The sequence below is a fragment of the Oncorhynchus nerka genome, linkage group LG19, assembly GCF_034236695.1.
Source record: "Oncorhynchus nerka isolate Pitt River linkage group LG19, Oner_Uvic_2.0, whole genome shotgun sequence".
NCBI classification, from domain to species: Eukaryota; Metazoa; Chordata; class Actinopteri; order Salmoniformes; family Salmonidae; genus Oncorhynchus; species Oncorhynchus nerka.
Genome location: NC_088414.1, coordinates 16,383,381 through 16,408,303, shown reverse-complemented (window position 1 = coordinate 16,408,303; position 24,923 = coordinate 16,383,381). Strand labels below are relative to the sequence as shown.

At 43.1% G+C, this 24,923-nt stretch overlaps 1 protein-coding gene across 1 annotated transcript in view; it reads left to right on the top strand.

Moving 5' to 3' along the window:
- Positions 1-24,923, top strand: part of LOC115101111 (transitional endoplasmic reticulum ATPase-like) — a 68,206-nt gene that overhangs the window by 33,761 nt on the left and 9,522 nt on the right. The window contains exons 5-14 of the mRNA XM_029620321.2: positions 613-743; positions 945-1,076; positions 1,904-2,006; positions 2,221-2,354; positions 14,898-15,033; positions 15,267-15,379; positions 15,557-15,721; positions 15,984-16,106; positions 16,294-16,506; positions 16,799-16,977. Coding sequence (XP_029476181.1) covers positions 613-743; positions 945-1,076; positions 1,904-2,006; positions 2,221-2,354; positions 14,898-15,033; positions 15,267-15,379; positions 15,557-15,721; positions 15,984-16,106; positions 16,294-16,506; positions 16,799-16,977 — 1,429 coding nt within the window. The remainder of the gene's footprint in view (positions 1-612; positions 744-944; positions 1,077-1,903; positions 2,007-2,220; positions 2,355-14,897; positions 15,034-15,266; positions 15,380-15,556; positions 15,722-15,983; positions 16,107-16,293; positions 16,507-16,798; positions 16,978-24,923) is intronic.

Sequence of the window (24,923 nt, the reverse complement as noted above, 5' to 3'; positions counted from 1 at the left end):
GAAAACAATAGTGGTCCTAAAACGGAACCTTGAGGAACACCGAAATGTACAGTTGATTTGTCAGAGGACAAAGCATTCAGAGACAAACTGATATCTTTCCGACAGATAAGATCTAAACCAGGCCAGACCTTGTCTGTGTAGACCAATTTGGGTTTCCAATCTCTCCAAAAGAATGTGGTGATCGATGGTATCAAAAGCAGCACTAAGGTCTAGGAGCACGAGGACAGACGCAGAGAGAAATTTACTAATTATATGCATATTCTAGCTTTTACGGCTGAGTAGCAGGCAGCTTAATTTGGGCACGTTTTTCATCCAAGCTACCCAATGCAGTACTTCCGGTACTTCCTCCACTTGAACTTGACCCTGTACTACAGACGTTCTTCTGTGTTATGGTTATGGTCAAAAACATGTTGCAACGGAAATCTAAAGTGTTTCTTATTGGACAAGTACAGGTCGTCCATACCTGTTTTGGTCTGTTTTCATCCGTTCAGTGTGTAACGAACTTGAAGCTATGTCTTTGCCAGCAGACTATAACTTTGAAAAAAATTAAAAGGTCAAGCTAAGGTCAGGGTCTTTGACCTGGTTTAATGTGAAGTCTCTGTTGTTTTGTAGGGGACATTTTCCTGGTGAGGGGAGGCATGCGTGCGGTGGAGTTCAAGGTAGTGGAGACGGATCCCAACCCCTACTGCATCGTGGCCCCAGACACTGTCATCCACTGTGAGGGCGAGCCCATCAAACGAGAGGTAGGGGCTACATCTAGGCTTCGGTTGGAACTTGTGCATGAGAGCAGGTTGACTTTAAAGTTGCAGTTTTCAGAAATGTGATTTTTCTCGATCATTCAGGAATTCCAGATTTTCTGATCATAGAAAGCATACGAAGAAATAGTTATCTGTAGCCTTTCCCTCTGCTTTTCTATGCTTTAACAACCACGTATCTCTGTTCAGGATGAGGAGGAGTCTCTGAATGAGGTTGGCTATGATGACATTGGGGGTGTGAGGAAGCAGCTGGCCCAGATTAAGGAGATGGTGGAGCTGCCCCTGAGACACCCAGCACTGTTCAAGGCCATCGGCGTCAAGGTGAACTAAATACATCACCTCTCATTAGGCTTGGGCAGTATACCGTATACTGGGGTATTTTGAAATAACCAAGGGATGATTTTTTTCAATACCGTTGAAACGATTTATTTTAAAGTTTTTCAATACATTTGTATATTTTTGGCTATTTTGAGAGTAAATACCTGCAGTCAACTTGTGCAATATGTTAGGAGATAATGCAGATCGCGTTCTTCATTTCACCTGTCACATTATGAAGCTTACCGTAGTTCCCCAGAACAGTTGACCCAGTCACGTGTTTGTAAATAGCGCAGCGGGAGAAAGCGAGTCCAGCTGTGTATTGACAGGGGTCACGTTTTATATTGAAAGTATAGTTTTTATTTATATATATTTTTAAAATATAATACAGTAATAAGGGAAGAGCAACTATAGTTTTCCTTTGCAGAAAATACATTAGTGTAACAACATTCGGCAGAAAATACAATATATATGTATAATTTTAGGACCTGTCTTTGCAATTTGTTTATTTTCCGTCTGCGCTCGTTATCGTATTTAGCTAGCCTCCATGGAAATTCGCTATTACTTGTGCCAATTTTGTTAGCATTCTGGTAATAGAGTCCCAGTGGGCTTTTTTGTGTTTTTTTGCACCCCCTTGTGTATTAAACCGATAATACCGTAAATCCCGGGATGAGATATGAAAATCTGGATACCCAACCCTATCTCTCATCATTCACCTTAAACCTCATGGACAAGATTAGATCAAAGATAAATAAGTAAACCGTTTTTGTTTTTTATTATGTTGTATGTGATAATGCAAATAATTAAAAAGGTAATTAAATTGTTAATTCCAGCCTCCAAGGGGTATCCTGCTGTATGGACCCCCTGGAACAGGAAAGACACTGATTGCACGTGCCGTGGCCAACGAGACCGGAGCCTTCTTTTTCCTTATCAATGGTGAGACTGAGCAACAATACCTCTTTTTGTTATTTTTCATTGTGTTTCATTTGTCATTGCATTAAGTGAATAGAAATTCCATTCAAGAGCAAAAAATGTTTTAATTGTAATTTCAATGTAACTGACTGAATTGGAATTAATTGACCAACTCCGTTCAGTGACGGTCAGGAAAAAGTTAACTACTAGTTGAACTTTTGCCTGCTAAATGTTTCAGGGCCTGAGATCATGAGTAAACTGGCTGGAGAGTCTGAGAGTAACCTGAGGAAGGCCTTTGAGGAGGCTGAGAAGAATGCCCCCGCCATCATCTTCATTGACGAGCTGGACGCCATTGCACCAAAAAGAGAAAAGGTGGGCTCACGTCTTCTGATAGTTTCCTTCCCATCCTCTATATAGGTGTTCTTCCTTCCTACTCTGGAGTCATGTTCATTAGGGAGAAAGGGTTTTGAGTGAAACAGGAAGATACATTTTTGAACATTGTCCCCTTCTGAACGTGACTCTGGAGGCCCACAGGGTGTGTAGGCATTTTTTGTAGCCCAGCACAAACTTCTTTAGTTGAATCGTGTGTGTGGTTGCAGCCCTGAAACAAAAGCCTGCATGCCTGGTGGGTCTCAAGGAACAGGATTGAATGGCACTGCAGTAATTCCTTGCACATATGCTGACTATCATGACGCTTGCTGCCTACAGTTATCTTTGTCTGATTTTTCAACATTTTGTTACGTTACAGCCTTATTCTAAAATTGATTCAATTAATTGTTTTCCTCACCAATCTACATACAATACCCCATAATGACACAGAAAACACAGTTTTTTAAAATACATTTTTATTTTTATGTTTGCAACTTTATAAAAAATTAATAAATACCTTAAGTATTCAGACCCTTTGCTATGAGAATCGAAATTGAGCTCAGGTGTATCTAGGGATAGGTACTGAAACCCGGTATTAAACGGGCCCCAGGGATAAATTATGAAAGACCGTAGAATCAATAAGCTCCGACGTTATCGGTTCTGCTTTCGGTACTGGAGAAATTAAGAAAATACATTTCCTATTTATTATTGCTACATAAACGTTATCTTGCACATTTCGTCTCACCAACCGTTTCTAATTTGCAATAAGAATAAGACATTTGTCTATGATGCATTTTCACTATTCCCAATCCAGAAGATACAGCACACACACAAGAAAGACCATGCTCTTAATTAGTGACAATGGCAGAGAGAGCTAAACGTTCAAAGGTGTGGTTACACTACACCAGAATCAATGCCAAAGGTGCAACAATACTTTTGCTCGTTTTCCCGCCCTTACAAGCAATCTGTCCCAACATCTATCGAAAGTGCATAATGTACAGGCAGAGAAATGCACAGTTTTCGACTGCCTAGCTCGTTGTGCGTCTCTTGTCTACGTTAGGTATGTTTGCTAGCAGCCTAGAGCCCACACATGGAGTTAACTAAATTTTGCCAACATGGGTTCATGATCAAAAGTACCCATTACCGCTGGTCCAAGCCAAAGACAAGCCCAAAGCCCCTTCACGCTGGCAGCTAGTGGGAGGATGACTGAGGAGAGGGTGAATGAGTTCCATCTAGCTGTGACCAAGTTCATAGTGAAAGGCCTACACACCCCTTTGCAACAGTGGAGTTCAAGGACTTTAGGTAATGGTCTGTCAGTATACAGTTGAAGTCGGAAGTTTACATACACTTAGGTTGGAGTCATTAAAACTTTTTCAACCACAAATTTCTTGTTAACATTTACATTTAAGTCATTTAGCAGACGCTCTTATCCAGAGCGACTTACAAATTGGTGCGTTCACCTTAAGACATCCAGTGGAACAGCCACTTTACAATAGTGCATCTAAATCTTTTAAGGGGGGTGAGAAGGATTACTTTATCCTATCCTAGGTATTCCTGAAAGAGGTGGGGTTTCAGGTGTCTCCGGAAGGTGGTGATTGACTCCGCTGTCCTGGCGTCGTGAGGGAGTTTGTTCCACCATTGGGGGGCCAGAGCAGCGAACAGTTTTGACTGGGCTGCGCGGGAACTGTACTTCCTCAGTGGTAGGGAGGCGAGCAGGCCAGAGGTGGATGAACGCAGCGCCCTTGTTTGGGTGTAGGGCCTGATCAGAGCCTGGAGGTACTGAGGTGCCGTTCCCTCACAGCTCCGTAGGCAAGCACCATGGTCTTGTAGCGGATGCGAGCTTCAACTGGAAGCCAGTGGAGAGAGCGGAGGAGCGGGGTGACGTGAGAGAACTTGGGAAGGTTGAACACCAGACGGGCTGCGGCGTTCTGGATGAGTTGTAGGGGTTTAATGGCACAGGCAGGGAGCCCAGCCAACAGCGAGTTGCAGTAATCCAGACGGGAGATGACAAGTGCCTGGATTAGGACCTGCGCTGCTTCCTGTGTGAGGCAGGGTCGTACTCTGCGGATGTTGTAGAGCATGAACCTACAAGAACGGGCCACCGCCTTGATGTTAGTTGAGAACGACAGGGTGTTGTCCAGGATCACGCCAAGGTTCTTAGCGCTCTGGGAGGAGGACACAATGGAGTTGTCAACCGTGATGGCGAGATCATGGAACGGGCAGTCCTTCCCCGGGAGGAAGAGCAGCTCCGTCTTGCCGAGGTTCAGCTTGAGGTGGTGATCTGTCATCCACACTGATATGTCTGCCAGACATGCAGAGATGCGATTCGCCACCTGGTCATCAGAAGGGGGAAAGGAGAACAAACTTATAACAAACTATAGTTTTGGCAAGTCGGTCAGGACATCTACTTTGTGCATGACACACGTAATATTTCCAACAATTGTTTACAGACAGATGATTTTACTTATTCACTGTATCACAATTCCAGTGGGTCAGAAGTTTACATGCACTAAGTTGACTGTGCCTTTAAACAGCTTGGAAAATTCCAGAAAATGATGTCATGGCTTTAGAAGCTTCTCATAGGCTAATTGACATCATTTGAGTCAATTGGAGGTGTACCTGTGGATGTATTTCAAGGCCTACCTTCAAATTCAGTGCCTCTTTGCTTGACATCATGGGAAAATCAACAGAAATCAGCCAAGACCTCAGGAAAAAAATTGCAAAAAGTGCAAATCAATCCCAGAACAACAGCAAAGGACCTTGTGAAGATGCTGGAGGAAACAGGTAAAAAGTATATATATGCACAGTAAAACAAGTCCTATATTGACATAACCTGAAAGGCCACTCAGCAAGGAAGAAGCTACCGCTCCAAAATCTCCATAAAAAAGCCAGACTACGGTTTGCAACTACACATGTGGACAAAGATGAAACTTTTTGGAGAAATATCCTCTGGTCTGATTAAACATAAATAGAACTGTTTGACCATAATGACCATTGTTATATTTGGAGTAAAAAGGGGGAGGCTTGCAAGCCGAAGATCACCATCCCAACCTTGAATCACGGGGGTGGCAGCATCATGTTGTGGGTGTGCTTTGCTGCAGGAGGGACTGGTGCACTTCACAAAACAGATTGCATCGTGAAGAATTGAAAATTGTGGATATATTGAAGCAACATCTCAAGACATCAGTCAGGAAGTTAAAGCTTGGTCGCAAATGGGTCTTCCAAATGGACAATGACCCAAAGCATACTTCCAAAGTTGTGGCAAAATGGCTTAAGGACAACAAAGTCAAGGTATTGGAGTGACCATCACAAAGCCCTGACCTCAATCCTACAGAAAATTTGTGGACAGAACTGACACGTGTGTATGTGTATGTGTGTGTGTGTGTGTGCGAGCAAGGAGGCCTACAAACCTGACTCTGTTACACCAGCTGTGTCAGGAGGAATGGGACAAAATTCACCCAACTTATTGTTTGAAGCTTGTCGAAGGCTACCTGAAACATTTGGCCCAAGTTAGACGATTTAAAGGCAGTGCTACCAAATACTGACCCACTGGGAATGTGATTAAAGAAATAAAAGCTGAAATAAATAATTATCTACTATTATTCTGATGTTTCACATTCAAATAACGTGGTGATCCTAACTAACCCAATATGTAATTTTTACTATGATTAAATGTCAGGAATTGTGAAAAACAGAGTTTAAATGTATTTGGCTAAGGTGTATGTAAACTTCTGACTTAAACTGTATATTGAGTTGTATTCATTTTTAGGATAGTGTAGTATAGTAGTAGTAGTAGTAAGGGTTGTATGTTAGTCCCGTCACTCCACAATACACAACACAATAATTAAATAATGATAGGGAGATGGGCAAGGAGCTCAACCCCAAATATACCCCTCCCTCCAGGAGTTACCTCAGTGACACATTCATTCCTGCCTGGTATGGTGTAGAAAAGGCCAATGTGATCACTGAGCTGAAGGACGTGCCAAAGCTGGCCATCACATCAGATGGGTGGACCAGCCTCTGTCAGGACCACTATCTCACTGTTACAGTTCACTGCACAAGCCAGGGCAGTGTAAAACAGAAGGTCCTCCACACCAGTGTACAAATCGCAAAATGGTGAAAACACGTTTGGAACAGACCTATATTGCAGCTATTACCAAGAAAGGCAATTGCATACTGTAAGCAAATGACAGCAATAGGTTAATGCTATTTATTTTACAACAGGCCTTAAACTAAATACAGAGTGCACAATATAAAAAAAGACAGTTCTAACTTAATTTAGCCAACACATAAATTTGAACAAAATGTAACTTTTTGCATAGGCTATTTAAAGGACAGGTTTAGATGATTAAATAGGCCTACAATAATAATGGATAAACAATTGATAATAAATACTTAATAAATAAATGGTAGAAAGTTGCATCAAACCTGAAAAGTGTGTTGCAAACCGTCCATTTGGCCTCACCCAACGTTCTTCTCATCTTTGTCCTCTACAATATTAAAACTTGTTCCAGAGGACATTCCCCTTGTTAGCTTGTTTTCACTATACTCTTTATTCTTTAACTTTTTGTTTTACTTCAAAGAATACGGACTCCATCTTCGCAATCAACAGTAGCCTAGGCCCAGGCTCCTTTTTCCTTTTCTTTTCTCCCTCCCAGCAGGGGCACATGAGGTGAGCAGCCAGAACCAGTTTCAGCTGGACATAAGCTATATGTTTTATTGAGTTTCAATTGACTGACACCGATAACAAGCTTGCGCCGTTCTCATCACACAAACACTAAATTAACAGAGGACAGGTCTAATCGGGTCCAGTCGGTAAATACATTTGAATTACACATTACCCGTGGCAATTATATCATACCCAAACCAGATCAGAGATAAAAGTCCGAATTGACCTCCGAATTCCGGGGCTGTTGCATCCGTGAAGACCTCTAATTTAGGGCAAACACCATATCACTGAGTACTGCATTATGTTATGGGTATGCTTGTCATTGGTAAGGACTAGGGAAGTTTTTAGGATAAAAATAAATGGAATAGAGCTAAGCACAGGCAAAATCCTAGAGGAAAGCCTGGTTCAGCCTGCTTTCCAAAAGACACTGGGAGACAAATGCACCTTTCAGCAGGACCATAACCTAAAACACAAGGCCATATATGCACTGGAGTTGCTTACCAAGACCACATTGAATGTACCTGAGTGGCCTAGTTAGTTTTAACTTAAATCGGCTTGAAAATATATGGCAAGTCTTGAAAATGTCTGTCTAGCACTGATCAACAACCAACTAGACAGATCTTGAAGAATTGTTTAAAGAATAATGTACAATCTAGGTGTACAAAGCACTTAGACTCACAGTTATAATCGCTGCCAAATGATGGTGATTCTAAAATGTATCGACTCAGGGTTGTGAATACTTATGTAAATTATATATATTTCATTTTCAATAATTGTGCAAGAATGTCTAAAAACGTGTTCACTTTGTAATTATGGTTTACTGTTTAATATGTTTTTAAATCAATTTTTAATTTATTCTGTAACAACAAAATGTGGAATAAGTGAAGGGGTATGAATACTTTCTGAACGTACTGTATTTCAGGAACCTTTCTGAATGGAAATGGAAGCTGATTCCGACCCAAGTTAAGCGCACGTAAATGGGACGTAATTCCCTTACTGCACTTTTCCCTTTATGCGCATTCTGATCTTTAACTTAAGCATGAGAATAGCGTGCAATTATTTGGGGGTGGAGATCAAATAAATAAAGGTGTGGAGGAGGTGTCTACAGATGCCGCATTCTGACCTTGACTTATTTCCACCACCTTTATGCGTGAGGAAACCATGAGTAGTGGAAAGGTGGAAGTGGAAAAAGCATCTACTTAATTTTTTTCAGATAGAAATAACAATAAGATCTATCGATAAGAGCTAGGTAAATGAGTCATCCGTTTTGGTTGTAAATAAAATTGTAAATATAAATTACACTTTTTTTTAGATATATTTGACCTTAATCTATTTACACGTGAAACCGTAATATGGCAGAAACGGAAAGCATATCAACTTTCCCACAGTAAAGTTTATGAAATGCTGTGCCATTGTGCAGAATTGTTATTGTACAACCTTTTTAATTTGCAGGGATGGGCACTCTCGAATGTCTTAATTATAGACTACCCCAAATTTCTCTTTCCTATTTCTATCATGTTAGTTATTAGCCACTATCAGTATCTACCATCAGTAGGCCAAATAACAACACATATTGAACTGCCAATTTACTGTTAGTTCCTTTCAGTTGGTATAGCCTACATTATCATTCCATTTAATCACATTGTTTCGTTTAACTTTATTTGCTTCCTCTGTAAACGCAGTCATGGCCATGTGGTTGTTGCTGAGGGTAATTAGCAACAGTCTATCATCAACTGTTACTAATGACCCTCAGCAACAACCACATATATATATATATATATACAGTGGGGCAAAAAAGTATTTAGTCAGCCACCAATTGTGCAAGTTCTCCCACTTAAAAAGATGAGAGGCCTGTAATTTTCATCATAGGTACACTTCAACTATGACAGACAAAATTAGAAAAAAAATCCAGAAAATCACTTTGTAGGATTTTTAATGAATTTATTTGCAAATTATGGTGGAAAATAAGTATTTGTTCAATAACAAAAGTTTATCTCAATACTTTGTTGGCAATGACAGAGGTCAAACGTTTTCTATAAGTCTTCAAGGTTTTCACACACTGTTGCTGGTATTTTGTCCCATTCCTCCATGCAGATCTTCTCTAGAGCAGTGATGTTTTGGGGCTGTTGCTGGGCAACACAGACTTTCAACTCCCTCCAAAGATTTTCTATGGGGTTGAGAACTGGAGACTGCCTAGGCCACTCCAGGACCTTGAAATGCTTCTTACGAAGCCACTCCTTCATTGCCCAGGCGGTGTGTTTGGGATCATTGTCATGCTGAAAGACCCAGCCACGTTTCATCTTCAATGCCCTTGCTGATGGAAGGAGGTTTTCACTCAAAATCTCACGATACATGGCCCCATTCATTCTTTCCTTTACACGGACCAGTCGTCCTGGTCCATTTGCAGAAAAACAGCCCCAAAGCATGATGTTTCCACCACCATGCTTCACAGTAGGTATGGTGTTCTCTGCACAGACCATACAAACGCTCCACACCGCGTGGCCGCGGCCACTCTAATCTGGTGGTCCCAGCGCGCACGACCCACGTGGAGTTCCAGGTCTCCGGTAGCCTCTGGAACTGCCGATCTGCGGCCAACAAGGCAGAGTTCATCTCAGCCTATGCCTCCCTCCAGTCCCTCGACTTCTTGGCACTGACGGAAACATGGATCACCACAGATAACACTGCTACTCCTACTGCTCTCTCTTCGTCCGCCCACGTGTTCTCGCACACCCCGAGAGCTTCTGGTCAGCGGGGTGGTGGCACCGGGATCCTCATCTCTCCCAAGTGGTCATTCTCTCTTTCTCCCCTTACCCATCTGTCTATCGCCTCCTTTGAATTCCATGCTGTCACAGTTACCAGCCCTTTCAAGCTTAACATCCTTATCATTTATCGCCCTCCAGGTTCCCTCGGAGAGTTCATCAATGAGCTTGATGCCTTGATAAGCTCCTTTCCTGAGGACGGCTCACCTCTCACAGTTCTGGGCGACTTTAACCTCCCCACGTCTACCTTTGACTCATTCCTCTCTGCCTCCTTCTTTCCACTCCTCTCCTCTTTTGACCTCACCCTCTCACCTTCCCCCTCTACTCACAAGGCAGGCAATACGCTCGACCTCATCTTTACTAGATGCTGTTCTTCCACTAACCTCACTGCAACTCCCCTCCAAGTCTCCGACCACTACCTTGTATCCTTTTCCCTCTTGCTCTCATCCAACACTTCCCACACTGCCCCTACTCGGATGGTATCGCGCCGTCCCAATCTTCGCTCTCTCTCCCCCGCTACTCTCTCCTCTTCCATCCTATCATCTCTTCCCTCTGCTCAAACCTTCTCCAACCTATCTCCTGATTCTGCCTCCTCAACCCTCCTCTCCTCCCTTTCTGCATCCCTTGATTCTCTATGTCCCCTATCCTCCAGGCCGGCTCGGTCCTCCCCTCCTGCTCCGTGGCTCGACGACTCATTGCGAGCTCACAGAACAGGGCTCCGGGCAGCCGAGCGGTCCTGACAACTCCATTGTGTCCTCCTCCCAGAGCGCTAAGAACCTTGGCGTGATCCTGGCTACAACACCCTGTCTGTCACACTGCCCTAACTAACATCAAGGTCGGTGGCCCGTGCCCGCTCTGTAGGTTCATGCTCTACAACATCCGCAGAGTACGACCCTGCCTCACACAGGAAGCTTCCACTCTCCGAGTTGGGCATCTCCGCCCGTCTCTCAGGTCCTCACCAGGTGGCGTGGCGAGAACGCAGGTCCTAATCCAGGCACTTGTCATCTCCCGTCTGGATTACTGCAACTCGCTGTTGGCTGGGCTCCCTGCCTGTGCCATTAAACCCCTACAACTCATCCAGAACGCCGCAGCCCGTCTGGTGTTCAACCTTCCCAAGTTCTCTCACGTCACCCCGCTCCTCCGCTCTCTCCACTGGCTTCCAGTTGAAGCACCACCTCGCATCCGCTGCAAGACCATGGTGCTTGCCTACGGAGCTGTGAGGGGAACGGCACCTCAGTACCTCCAGGCTCTGATCAGGCCCTACACCCAAACAAGGGCTCTGCGTTCATCCACCTCTGGCCTGCTCGCCTCCCTACCACTGAGGAAGTACAGTTCCCGCGCAGCCCAGTCAAAACTGTTCGCTGCTCTGGCCCCCCAATGGTGGAACAAACTCCCTCACGACGCCAGGACAGCGGAGTCAATCACCACCTTCCGGAGACACCTGAAACCCCACCTCTTTCAGGAATACCTAGGATAGGATAAAGTAATCCTTCTCACCCCCCCTTAAAAGATTTAGATGCACTATTGTAAAGTGGCTGTTCCACTGGATGTCTTAAGGTGAACGCACCAATTTGTAAGTCGCTCTGGATAAGAGCGTCTGCTAAATGACATAAATGTAAATGTAAATGTGTTCTTTGGATGCAACTCAGCATTCTTTGTCCTCCAAACACGATGAGTTTTTACCAAAAAGTTATATTTTGGTTTCATCTGACCATATGACATTCTCCCAACCTTCTTCTGGATCATCCAAATGCTCTCTAGCAAACTTCAGACGGGCCTGGACATGTACTGGCTTAAGCAGGGGGACATGTCTGGCACTGCAGGATTTGAGTCCCTGGCGGCGTAGTGTGTTACTGATGGTAGGCTTTGTTACTTTGGTCCCAGCTCTCTGCAGGTCATTCACTAGGTCCCCCCGTGTGGTTCTGGGAGTTTTGCTCACCGTTCTTGTGATCATTTTGAATTGCTCCCACAGTTGATTTTCTCATTTTGTCTGTCATAGTTGAAGTGTACCTATGATGAAAATCACAGGCCTCTCTCATCTTTTTAAGTGGGAGAACTTGCACAATTGGTGGCTGACTAAATACTTTTTTGCCCCACTGTATATATATGTGGTTGTTGCTGAGGGTCATTAGTAACAGTTGATGATTATATATAAATATATATATATATATATATATATATATATATATATACACTCATGTAGACTAATTAATTCGTTATGGAGTGGCGCGAAGACCAAGCCGTAACAGTTTGACCCCAACTCGTGGCGTAATAATTGGCTGTGTCATCACAAAGTTCCATGGTTAATGCAGGCAATAGATGAGGGTGTAGCCTACTATTATTGTACACTAGTCTCCCTAATTATAATTATATATACACTAATCTTCCAACATCAAATCAAATCAAATGTTATTTGTCACATACACATGGTTAGCAGATGTTAATGCGAGTGTAGCGAAATGCTTGTGCTTCTAGTTCCGACAATGGAGTAATAACCAACGAGTAATCTAGCTAACAATTCCAAAACGACTACCTTATACACACGTGTAAAGGGATAAAGAATATGTACATAAAGATATATGAATGAGTGATGGTACAGAGCGGCATAGGCAAGATGCAGTAGATGGTATCGAGTACAGTATATACATATGAGATGAGTATGTAAACAAAGTGGCATAGTTCAAAGTGGCTAGTGATACATGTATTACATAAAGATGCAGTAGATGATATAGAGTACAGTATATACGTATACATATGAGATAAATAATGTATGGTATGTAAACATTATATTAAGTAGCATTGTTTAGTGGCTAGTGATATATTTTACATACATTTCCATCAATTCCCAATATTAAAGTGGCTGGAGTTGAGTCAGTGTGTTGGCAGCAGCCACTCAATGTTAGTGGTGGCTGTTTAACAGTCTGATGGCCTTGAGATAGAAGCTGTTTTTCAGTCTCTCGGTCCCAGCTTTGATGCACCTGTACTGACCTCGCCTTCTGGATGATAGCGGGGTGAACAGGCAGTGGCTTGGGTGTCCTTGATGATCTTTATGGCCTTCCTGTGACATCGGGTGGTGTAGGTGTCCTGGAGGGCAGGTAGTTTGCTCCCGGTGATGCGTTGTGCAGACCTCACTACCCTCTGGAGAGCCTTACGGTTGTGGGTGGAGCAGTTGCCGTACCAGGCGGTGATACAGCCCGCCAGGATGCTCTCTATTGTGCATCTGTAGAAGTTTGTGAGTGCTTTTGGTGACAAGCCGAATTTCTTCAGCCTCCTGAGGTTGAAGAGGCGCTGCTGCGCCCTCTTCACGATGCTGTCTGTGTGGGTGGACCAATTCAGTTTGTCTGTGATGTGTACGCCGAGGAACTTAACTTACTACCCTCTCCACTGCTGTTCCATCGATGTGGATAGGGGGGTGTTCCCTCTGCTGTTTCCTGAAGTCCACAATCATCTCCTTAGTTTTGTTGAGTGTGAGGTTATTTTCCTGACACCACACTCCGAGGGCCCTCACCTCCTCCCTGTAGGCCGTCTCGTCGTTGTTGGTAATCAAGCCTACCACTGTTGCGTCGTCCGCAAAATTGATGATTGAGTTGGAGGCGTGCGTGGCCACGCAGTCGTGGGTGAACAGGGAGTACAGGAGAGGGCTCAGAACGCACCCTTTTGGGGCCCCAGTGTTGAGGATCAGCGGGGTGGAGATGTTGTTACCTACCCTCACCACCTGGGGGCGGCCCGTCAGGAAGTCCAGTACCCAGTTGCACAGGGCGGGGTCGAGACCCAGGGTTGAAGAAATGTGGCAATTTTCAGAATGAACCAAACCTCAATTTTCTTTCTTTTGTGGATAAAGGCTCTTAAACCTGTTTTTTATGATTCGTAAACCCCCTTTTTTTTATCTACCAAATTGATGTTGAAACAGAGACAAATATGTTTAGATGGCTTTCTTTAATTGGTCCTTAATATTCTGAACCCATTTTCTCGATAAATTTTATTGAGTTGACTAAATTCAAACTAAAAGGTACACCGTATTTAAAGGGATGTCTTAAGATAAATGTACTGAAAACCCTATTGAATGAAAACTGTTGGCCAGCAAGTGGGAGGGTTTTCAGCAGTTGCATTACATTTATTCATTGCGCACAAGGGAAACCACCCATGCGAATCCCGTTAAGCACCTTCACAAGGTAAGTCTGAATACCAACTACTGAGAAGTGAGTAGGAAAGGCCTAGGTTCACTTTGGCCGCCTATAATATATAGGCGGGGAGTTTAAATGTGATGTGATTACTTCGGCTAAATTAATACATTTTTGCACCGATGCATTGCAAATGTAAAAAACAGGCATAGAAATAAATACATTTGTTCATTCACACAACGATCCATCCAGTAGCAGTGAGCGGCCTGTCACTGGCATTGTCCCAGATAACAATTTATACTGAACAAAGTGTTGATCCCAGAATTATCCATATGCACAAAAATCTTATTTCTCAGTGTTGTGCACAAATTTGTTTACATCCCTGTTAGTGAAATGTTTTCCTTTGCTAAGATAATCCATTCACCTGAGGTGTGGTATATCAAGAAGCTGACCGCATGGCCATTACACAGGTGTACCTTGTGCTGGGGACAATAGGTCATTCTAATACGTGTAGTTTTCACATAACACAATGCCACAGATGTTTTGAGGGAGCGTGCAATTACCATACTGACTGCAGTAATGTCCACCAGAGCTGTTGCCAGAGAATTGAATATGAATTTCTCTACAATAAATCACCTCCAATGTCATTTTAGAGAATTTGGCAGTATGGCCGACCGGCCTGTAATAAAGCCCTTTTGGAGGGTAGAAACTCATTATTTGGCTGGGCCTGGCTCCCCAGTGGGTGGACATGGCCGCGCTCCTGCCCAGTCATATGAAATCCATAATTTAGGGCCTAATTAATTTTTTTGTTCAGTGTATATTGATCAACAGCTTATTTTCGCATGCGAAAAGACCCAAATCGAACCTGTTCCGAATAAGTAATTGACGGATTGCAGCAGGACGATATTTTGCAATTGGCGTGAACGGCATCGTCGTGAGAAAGGGACTTTAGGGTCAACCGAGAATGTCATTAACCTTTTTATGTTGTCCTGTGCAGACACACGGTGAGGTGGAGAGGCGCATTGTGTCCCAGCTCCTCACACTCATGGATGGCCTAAAGCAGCGCGCTCACGTCATCGTCATGGCAGCCACCAACAGGCCCAACAGCATTGACCCCGCCCTGAGGAGATTTGGTACGATCCCTCAATGTACTTGTAGACCTAGAATGTAACAGTTTAGTTCTGAGTTTGTCGGAGGCCTCTTATATTTGATATACCATATTTGATGAAAATCTTCATCCAATGTTGATTTCTTTGTCAGTACTAGCTGTGAATCAGCAGGGTTGATGTTAATAAAGAAATAAAATGGAATCTATTTCTATGCTGATAAGTGAGACTGACCTTCACTGTGTGACATCGCTCCTCAGGGCGTTTTGACAGGGAGGTGGACATCGGCATCCCTGATGCCACAGGCAGACTGGAGATCCTCCAGATACACACCAAGAACATGAAACTGTCCGACGACGTGGACCTCGAGCAGGTGTGTGTATAGCATTACTGTCATTTACAGAGTGAGGTTGTCAATGAAACTCACCATCACCATTTTGTGTGTGTGCAAAGTGGAATTAAAAGTAGTGAGTGGGTTAACTCACTGCCATATTGATTCTGTGTCTGTATCGCCACTGTATGTGTGACCATGTCTATCTGTGTCCTCCAGGTTGCCAATCAGACTCACGGCCATGTGGGTGCTGACCTGGCCGCTCTGTGCTCTGAAGCCGCCCTGCAGGCCATCAGGAAGAAGATGGATCTCATCGACCTGGAGGACGAAACCATTGACGCCGAGGTCATGAGCTCCCTGGCTGTCACCATGGATGACTTCAGAGTAAGGAACTGGATTATTTTCTCCTTTAACACACACACACCACTCAAAGTAGCTTAGCACAAAGCACTTTATTCACCTTTGTTTTTCGTCACTATGTAAATCTGCAGCATCCAGCAATTGTATTTTTTTCTAATGATCTGAGGACAGCACTTTATGCTTAAGTTATCGCCCCAAAACGTGACCAGTAAGCATTATAACCAGTTGTATCAGAGAATCTCTTAACCAGCAAAACTAACCGATTTGTATGCGTGTTGTGTTTCAGTGGGCTCTAAGCCAGAGCAACCCTTCAGCCCTGAGAGAGACGGTGGTTGAGGTGCCCAACATCAGCTGGGAGGACATCGGAGGTCTGGAGGACGTCAAGAGGGAACTCCAGGAGCTTGTACAGGTAAGCCATGTTATAGTCATGGGTACATTACTGTTAAGATTTAGCTTTATATGCCATAAAAGCTAATATGTCATTTGTTGATTTTTTTTTATCAATAGAGAGTGAAGAGTACAGTTAATTTCTCTGGTTAGTTTTGCTTGTCTGAAGTGGGTCTTGATTAACCTTCATGGTCTGCGCTTCTCTTCAGTACCCAGTGGAGCACCCAGACAAGTTCTTGAAGTTCGGCATGACCCCGTCCAAGGGTGTGCTGTTCTACGGGCCCCCAGGTTGTGGTAAGACCCTGCTGGCCAAAGCTATCGCCAACGAGTGCCAGGCCAACTTCATCTCCATCAAAGGTCCTGAGCTGCTCACCATGTGGTTTGGAGAGTCCGAGGCCAACGTCCGCGAGATCTTCGACAAGGTAAGGCTAAACCGATTTATCATGGCTTTTCAGATCCCTCTAACCTCATATTTACATGTATTTAAAACGTTTTTTAAATGTTTTTATTGATTGTATGGTATTTCATTGTTGTGTTACACATACACAAAGATGGTTAGTAAATGTGAAACCTGGGAGGTGTTTATTAGGCATAAACAGAAGAAAAACTACTGAAATGGGAGGGACCAACCTTAACTTGTCCAAGAAACCGCTTATTCTCGATTTTCTGTTGCAAAACCTATATTGTACCCTCCTAAGCCCTCTTATGTTTCAGGCTCGCCAGGCCGCCCCCTGCGTGCTTTTCTTTGACGAGCTGGACTCCATCGCCAAGGCACGTGGGGGTAACGTGGGTGATGGTGGCGGAGCGGCCGACCGTGTCATCAACCAGATCCTGACAGAAATGGACGGCATGTCCAGCAAGAAGAACGTCTTCATCATCGGTGCCACCAACAGGTCAGCCCTCTTAACCGCTCATTCTACTACAATGTTATTCTCACTAATTGGGTTTTTAACACTAGAGCGGCTGGGCCCTTTAAGCTTATGAGCAGTCATTCAGACTGCAACATCGAACAATGTACAGTGGGGCAAAAAAGTATTTAGTCAGCCACTAATTGTGCAAGTTCTCCCACTTAAAAAGATGAGAGAGGCCTGTAATTTTCATCATAGGTACACTTCAACAATGACAGACAAAATGAGAGAAAAAAATCCAGAAAATCACATTTTAGGATTTTGAATGAATTTATTTGCAAATTATGGTGGAAAATAAGTATTTGGTCATCTACAAACAAGCAAGATTTCTGGCTCACAGACCTGTAACTTCTTCTTTAAGAGGCTCCTCTGTCCTCCACTCGTTACCTGTATTAATGGCACCTGTTTGAACTTGTTATCAGTATAATACATTCTGTATATGCTATCACAAAAATAATAATTATGTTGTGTTTATGAAGGTTTTAGGTAACATTAGAATTTAAAATAATAATAATTCTACAAATAACACAATAGCAATTGTATTAGTTTGTTACTGTAGGTTATCTGTAAAAACAAAACACTAAAAAGACTTCAATTGTTCAATCAATTTTATTTGTGTAGTGCCTTTGCCTTTGTTGGAATGCGGGGACAGCATCTTTTTATAAAGTCAAAATCCAAATGAATACCCCAACCATCAAGGCGTCATGTGGGCGAGCGGTTTGCTGACGTTGTTAACAGTTCCCCATGGTGGTGGCAGAATTATGGTATGGGCAGGCATAAGTTACAGACAATGAACACAATTGCATTTTATCGATGGCAACTTGAATGCACAGAGATACTATGATCCTGAGGCCCATTGTCATGCCATTCATCCGCCGCCATCATCTCATGTTTCAGCATCATAATGCACGGCCCAATGTCACAAGGATCCGTACACAATTCCTGGAAGCTGAAAATGTCCAAGTTATTCAATGGCCTGCATATACTCACCAGATGTCACCCATTGAGCATGTTTGGGATGCTCTGGATCGACGTGTCCAACCGCGTGTTCCAGTTCCCCTTAATATCATCAACTTTGCACAGCCATTGAAGAGGAGTGGGACAACATTCTACAGGCCAAAATCAACAGTCTGATAAACTCTATGCGAAGGTGATGTCTCGCTGCATGAGGCAACTGATCACACCAGATACTGCCTTTTTAAAAATCCATTCCCCTGCCTTTTTTTAAGGTATCTGTGAACAACAGATGCATATCTGTATTCCCAGTCATGTCCATAGACTAGGGTCTAAATGAATGTATTTCAATTGACTGAGTTCATTATTAACTGTTGCATGTTGTTTTTATATTTCTGTTCAGGAGCAGGAGAACTTATTAATTGGCTACAATTACCTAAACTTTTTCAAGCACCAAATTGCGTAACTGTCTTATTTTCAAGGTAGGCCTACTCTAGTACTTGAATTTCTGAGCTCCAAATTCAAGTTCATGTAGGCTACTTCAAGCCACGTGTATTGTTTAAAATTGCAGGTCTAACACGGAAAACAAAACAAATGTGTCATGTTATTTCATTACCAGATAATATTGTGAATAAGCCCACTAGGCTATGTAAATTCTTGTCATTATGTCCAGAATAATTCATAGGAATAGCGTTGGGTGTTGTGCGGTAGTCTAACCTACACAATTGCGCACTGTAGATTTGGTGTCCAATCCGAGGGACAAAAACATATGAAAACATTAACTAATTACCTTGATGCTTTGTCTGTTAAATCTAACAAGATCCTGCTGTAAATCAAGCAGACAACAGATGATTAACATCAATTCGCTAGGGTTATTAGATCCAACATGGATCCAGGCACAACTGTCTTTCAGGCCAGCAACAGAACTAATCAGTTGGACGGGCCTTTGATATCCATAGGCTTGCACGCACTTGCACATTCACCATTTTTTTTAAATAGGTGTTATACTGTAGTAAAGCTTGTGAGTTTGAACTTGAGGGAAGCTTACAATTTATCCTACCATTTTCTACATAAAAGTTATGAATATTTTTACATGCACGTTTTCGTGGAACAGTTTAATTTCAATAATAACGTTTCTCAATCATTGTCACGTGGTTAAGCATAAAAATCTGAAGGAAAATGATACAAATCTAAAGATTCAAATTCAACAAAGGCGAGAGCACCAGGCACTGCCATAAGGCAGTCCATTGGCTAGCTAAAGAAATGTGCATAGAACTCAGAGATAGGCTATAGGCCAATGCAGGAGTAGGCCTATAACTTCCATCGTCAACTAAGTAAAATACATGGGCCTAAAGCTGACAAATAAAACAATATTGTGATAAATTCAGGTTCTTTCAATCTCCATCTCTCTTCTCCGCCTGACTCCCTTTCGATCGGTCTTGACGAGCTATTGCTAGTGAAGTGCAACATTTTATCAAATCAACAACTGGATACGCTTGAAGCTGTCCCTAGTGAACTTGCAGCATTGTATCAACTAGCCTATTCCGGGCCTTCAGTTTCCTGCACCAGTGAGCTCAGGACAGACAGTTATTTAAAAAAAAAAATGTTTCAACTGTATATATGGGATCTTTGCTCGGTGATTATCGAGGCCAGGAGTGTTGGAAAGATCTTCCAAATACTGAGGAACTATCATTAGTTAAGACAATAAGAAATCAGGCATTGCCAAATGGGCACTTTCCCACATTTGCATGCAGCAGGCCAGATAGGTTAACTTCTATGCATGCTCCCTCAACGTTATCAGGACAAAAAAAACAGACACATGCTCACTCACGAAGCAATCCAAACAAAAGATTGGCAAAACTCGTAATGGTTATGAAATAAACAAAAACTTGTTTCTCACAAGTGTAGCAGGTTGTGAACTCTGCAAATGTTTCTACTCCGAGAATGAGAATGGTAAATGGACGTACTTAATACATGCATTAACAGAAATGTATGTAACCAAATGAGGGGGAATTAATGGTACATTTACTAGGCCTATTGGTGACATGCAGTACCAGTCAAAAGTTTGGACACACCTACTCATTCAATGTATTTTATTTTTTACTATTTTCTACATTGTATAATAATAGTGAATACATCAATACTATGAAATAACACATGAAATCATGTACAAACCAAAAAAAGTGTTAAAAAAAACAATATTTTTGAGATTCTTCAAAGAACCCAACCTGTGCCTAGATGACAGTTTGGCACACTCTGTCACACATGTTTTATGTCACACGATTTTGGACAAATCTGTCAAGACACCAACCATAGTTGGTTACCATAGTTAAACACAGGTTTTAAATCAACTTGATAATTGTATTGAATATAGCTTATCTTAATGTAATGATATGATTTTCTATTGCTGATTTGTTATGAATTACTTTTTAAATGTATTTTTAATTTAACCAGGTAGGCAAGTTGAGAACAAGTTCTCATTTACAATTGGGACCTGGCCAAGATGAAGCAAAGCAGTTCGACACATACAACAACAGAGTTACACATGGAGTAAAACAAACATGCAGTCAATAATACAGTATAAACAAGTCTATATACGATGTGAGCAAATGAGGTGAGATAAGGGAGGTAAAGGCAAATAAAAGGCCATGGTGGCAAAGTAAATACAATATAGCAAGTAAAACACTGGAATGGTAGATTTGCAGTGGAAAAAGAAAAATGAGAAATGGGGAAGGCTTGGGCGAGTTGCTGTGGGGGGTGCAGTGCTGTTGACCAGGGTAGGAGTAGCCAGGTGGAAAGCATGGCCAGCTGTAGAAAAATGCTTATTGAAATTCTCAGTTATGGTGGATTTATCAGTGGTGACAGTGTTTCCTATCTTCAGTGTAGTGGGCAGCTGGGAGGAAGTGTTCTTATTCTCCATGAACTTTACAGTGTCCCGGAACTTTTTTGAGTTAGTGTTGCAGGAAGCACATTTCTGCTTGATAAAGCTAGCCTTGGCTTGTCTAACTGCATGTGTATAATGGCTTCTAGCTTCCCTGAACAGCTGCATATCACGGGGGCTGTTCAATGCTAATGCAGAACGCCCTAGGATGTTTTTGTGCAGCCAGGTCTGGGGAGAACCAAGGGCTATATCTGTTCCTGGTTCTACATTTCTTGAATGTATGCCAGGGCATACTTATTTAAGATGGTTAGGGAGGCATTTAAAAAAAATACCCAGGCATCCTCTACTGACGTGATGAGATCAATATCCTTCCAGGATACCCTGGCCAGGTCGATTAGAAAGGCCTGCTCGCTGAAGTGTTTCAGGGAGCATTTGACAGTGATGAGTGGAGGTCGTTTGACCGCTGACCCATTACGGATGCAGGCAATGAGGCAGTGATCGCTGAGATCTTGGTTGAAGACAGCAGAGGTGTATTTAGAGGGCAAGTTGGTTAGGATGATATCTATGAGGGTGCCCGTGTTTAAGGCTTTGGGGAGGTACCTGGTAGGTTCATTGATCATTTGTGTGAGATTGAGGGCATCAAGCTTAGATTGTAGGATGGCTTGGGTGTTAAGCATGTTCCAGTTTAGGTCGCCTAGCAGCACGAGCTCTGAAAATAGATGGGGGCAATCAGTTCACATATGGTGTCCAGAGCACAGCTGGGGGCAGAGGGTGGTCTATAAGCAGGCGGCAATGGTGAGAGACTTGTTTTTAGAGAGGTGGATTTTTAAAAGTAGAAGTTCAAATTGTTTGGGTACAGACCTGGATAGCCTGCAGAGTTCTGTCCTACTATCTTTGTAGTAGATTGCAACACCGCCCCCTTTGGCAGTTCTATCTTGTCTGAAAATGTTGTAGTTTGGAATGAAAATCTTCCTAAGCCAGGATTCAGACACAGCTGGAACATCCGGGTTGGCAGAGTGTGCTAAAGCAGTGAATAGAACAAACTTAGGGAGGAGGCTTCTAATGTTAACATGCATGAAACCAAGGCTATTACGGGTTACAGAAGTCATCAAAAGAGAGCACCTGGGGAATAGGAGTGGAGCTAGGCACTGCAGGGCCTGGATTCACCTCTACATCGCCAGAGGAACAGAGGAGTAGGATAAGGGTACAGCTAAAAGCAATAAGAATTGGTCATCTAGAATGTCTGGAACAGAGAGTAAAAGGATGTTTCTGGGGGGCGATAAAAAGGTATAATGTACAGACAAAGGTATGGTAGGATGTGAATACAGTGGAGGTAAACCTAGGTATTGAGTGATGAAGAGAGAGATATTGTCTCTAGAAACATCATTGAAACCAGGAGATGACATCGCATGTGTGGGAGGTGGAACTAATAGGTTGGATAAGGTATAGTGAGCAGGACTAGAGGCTCTACAGTGAAATAAGCCAATAAACACTAACCAGAACAGCACTGGACAAGGCATATTGACATTAAGGAGAGGCATGCTTAGTCGAGTGATCAAAAGGGTCCAGTGAGTAGAGAGGTTGGTTGGGGTCACGGCGATTTAGACAGCTAGCCGGGCCATCGGTAGCAAGCTAGCATAGGATGGAGGTCTGTTATTAGCCACCTCGTGCGTTTCCATTTGTAGGATTAGTGGTGTTCCTTGTGGTAGAGGGGATGAATCCAAATCACACCAAAAATTGTTTTGATATAGTTATATAGAGGCCCAAGGAAAAAAAAATTGTCCGATAGGTCTATTCAGATAGCAGCCGATAAGACAGCTAACGGTTAGCGGACCGCAGATGGGCGTTCTGGTTACGTCGCGGCGGAGGAGCCAGCCGGATAACTCCTTCGGGTAGATAACGTCGGTTGTCCAGTTGTGAAGGCCCGGTGGGGCTCCGTGTTGGCAGTAAAATGGGTCCAGATAGGTGATTGTAGCCCAGGAGTGATTGATGGAACTCTTCAGCTGGCTAGCTCCGGAATAATTTATGTTTGCTCCGGAATCGACGAAAGCCGATAGTCACACGGATAGCAGCTAGCTAGCTGGGAGATCCAGGTATGAATGTCCAGAGATAGCGGTTGAAATCCAGGGACATGGAGAGAAAAATAGGTCCGGTATATTCCGGTCCGAGCCGCGCCGTACAAAACTGGCGATAGATTTTCGAGTTAAAGGATAGCTGATGACCACAAACCGTGGTTAGCTGAATACTAACGATTAGCCAGTAAAGAAGCTAACTAGCTTCTGATTAGCTTCTGGATTAGCTTCTGGCTAGCTTCTGGTTAGCTTCTGGTTAGCTTCTATGGAGGATTACAGATTTGAGGTAAATAATACTTTAAAAAAAAATTATAAATATAAAATGGTGAGGCGGGTTGCAGGAGAGTGTTTTGAAGATGAGTTTATGGAAAATAAAAATATATATATAAAAAGGTATGCGAAAAAAGTTGTAAATGTGTATATATATACGGGACAAGACGAGGACAAAAGACGTCTGAACTGCTATGCCATCTTGGAACAATCGATGAGCAACTGTAACAAGTTGTCCAATGTAGGACATTCTCACTGGTACCCTAGTTTATAGAAAGACTATGTATCTGACTGCAGTCATAAATAGCCAATTATTGTCAGCTCGTGCTTACATGGTCTGCGTGTACATAAAGTAATGACCAAAAGTTTTGAGAATGACACAAATATTAATTTTCACAGTCTGCTGCCTCAGTTTGTATGATGGCAATTTGCATATACTCCAGAAAGTTATGAAGAGTGATCAGATGAATTGCAATTAATTGCAAAGTCCCTCTTTGCCATGCAAAGAATCCCCAAAAAACATTCCCACTGCATTTCAGCCCTGCCACAAAAGGACCAGCTGACATCATGTCAGTGATTCTCTCGTTAACATAGGTGTGAATGTTGACGAGGACAAGGCTGGAGATCACTCTGTCATGCTGATTGAGTTCGAATAACAGACTGGAAGCCTGGAAGGAAGGTGGTGCCTGGAATCATTGTTCTTCCTCTGGCAACCATGGTTACCTGCAAGGAAACACGTGCCGTCATCATTGCTTTGCACAAAAAGGGCGTCACAGGCAAGGATATTGCTGCCAGTAAGATTGCACCTAAATCAACCATTTATCGGATCATCAAGAACTTCAAGGAGAGTGGTTTAATTGTTGTGAAAAAGGCGTCAGGGCGCCCAAGAAAGTCCAGCAAGTGCCAGGACCATCTCCTAAAGTTGATTCAGCTGCGGGATTGGGGCCCCACCAGTACAGAGCTTGCTCAGGAATGGCAGCAGGCAGGTGTGAGTGCATCTGCACGCACAGTGAGGCGAAGACTTTAGGAGGATGGCCTGGTGTCAAGAAGGGCAGCAAAGAAGCCACTTCTCTCCAGGGAAAAGATCGGGGACAAATGGATATTGTGCAAAAGGTATAGAGATTGAACTGCAGAGGACTGGAGTAAAGTCATTTTCTCTGATGAATGCCCTTTCCGATTGTTTGGGGCATCTGGAAAAAGCTTGTCCGGAGAAGACAAGGTGAGCGCTACCATCAGTCCTGTGTCATGCCAACAGTAAAGCATCCTGAGACCATTAATGTGTGGGGTTGCTTCTCAACCAAGGGAGTGGGCTCACTCACAATTTTGCCTAAGAACACAGCCATGAATAAAGAATGATACCAACACATCCTCCGAGAGCAACTTTTCCCAACCATCCAGGAACAGTTTGGAGAGACAAAATGCCTTTTCTAGCATGATGGAGCACCTTGCCATAAGGCAAACATGATAACTAAGTGGCTCGGAGAACAAAACATTGATATTTTGGGTCCATGGCCAGGAAACTCCCCAGACCTTATCCCATTGAGAACTTGTGGTCAATCCTCAAGAGGCGGGGTAGACAAACAAACAAAACAAAAAATTCTGACAAACTTCAAGCATTGATTATGCAAGAATGGGCTGCCATCAGTCAGGATGTGGCCCAGAAGTTAATTGACAGCATGCCAGGGCGGATTGCAGAGGTCTTGAAAAAGAAGGGTCAACACTGCAAATATTGACTCTTTGCATCAACTTCATGT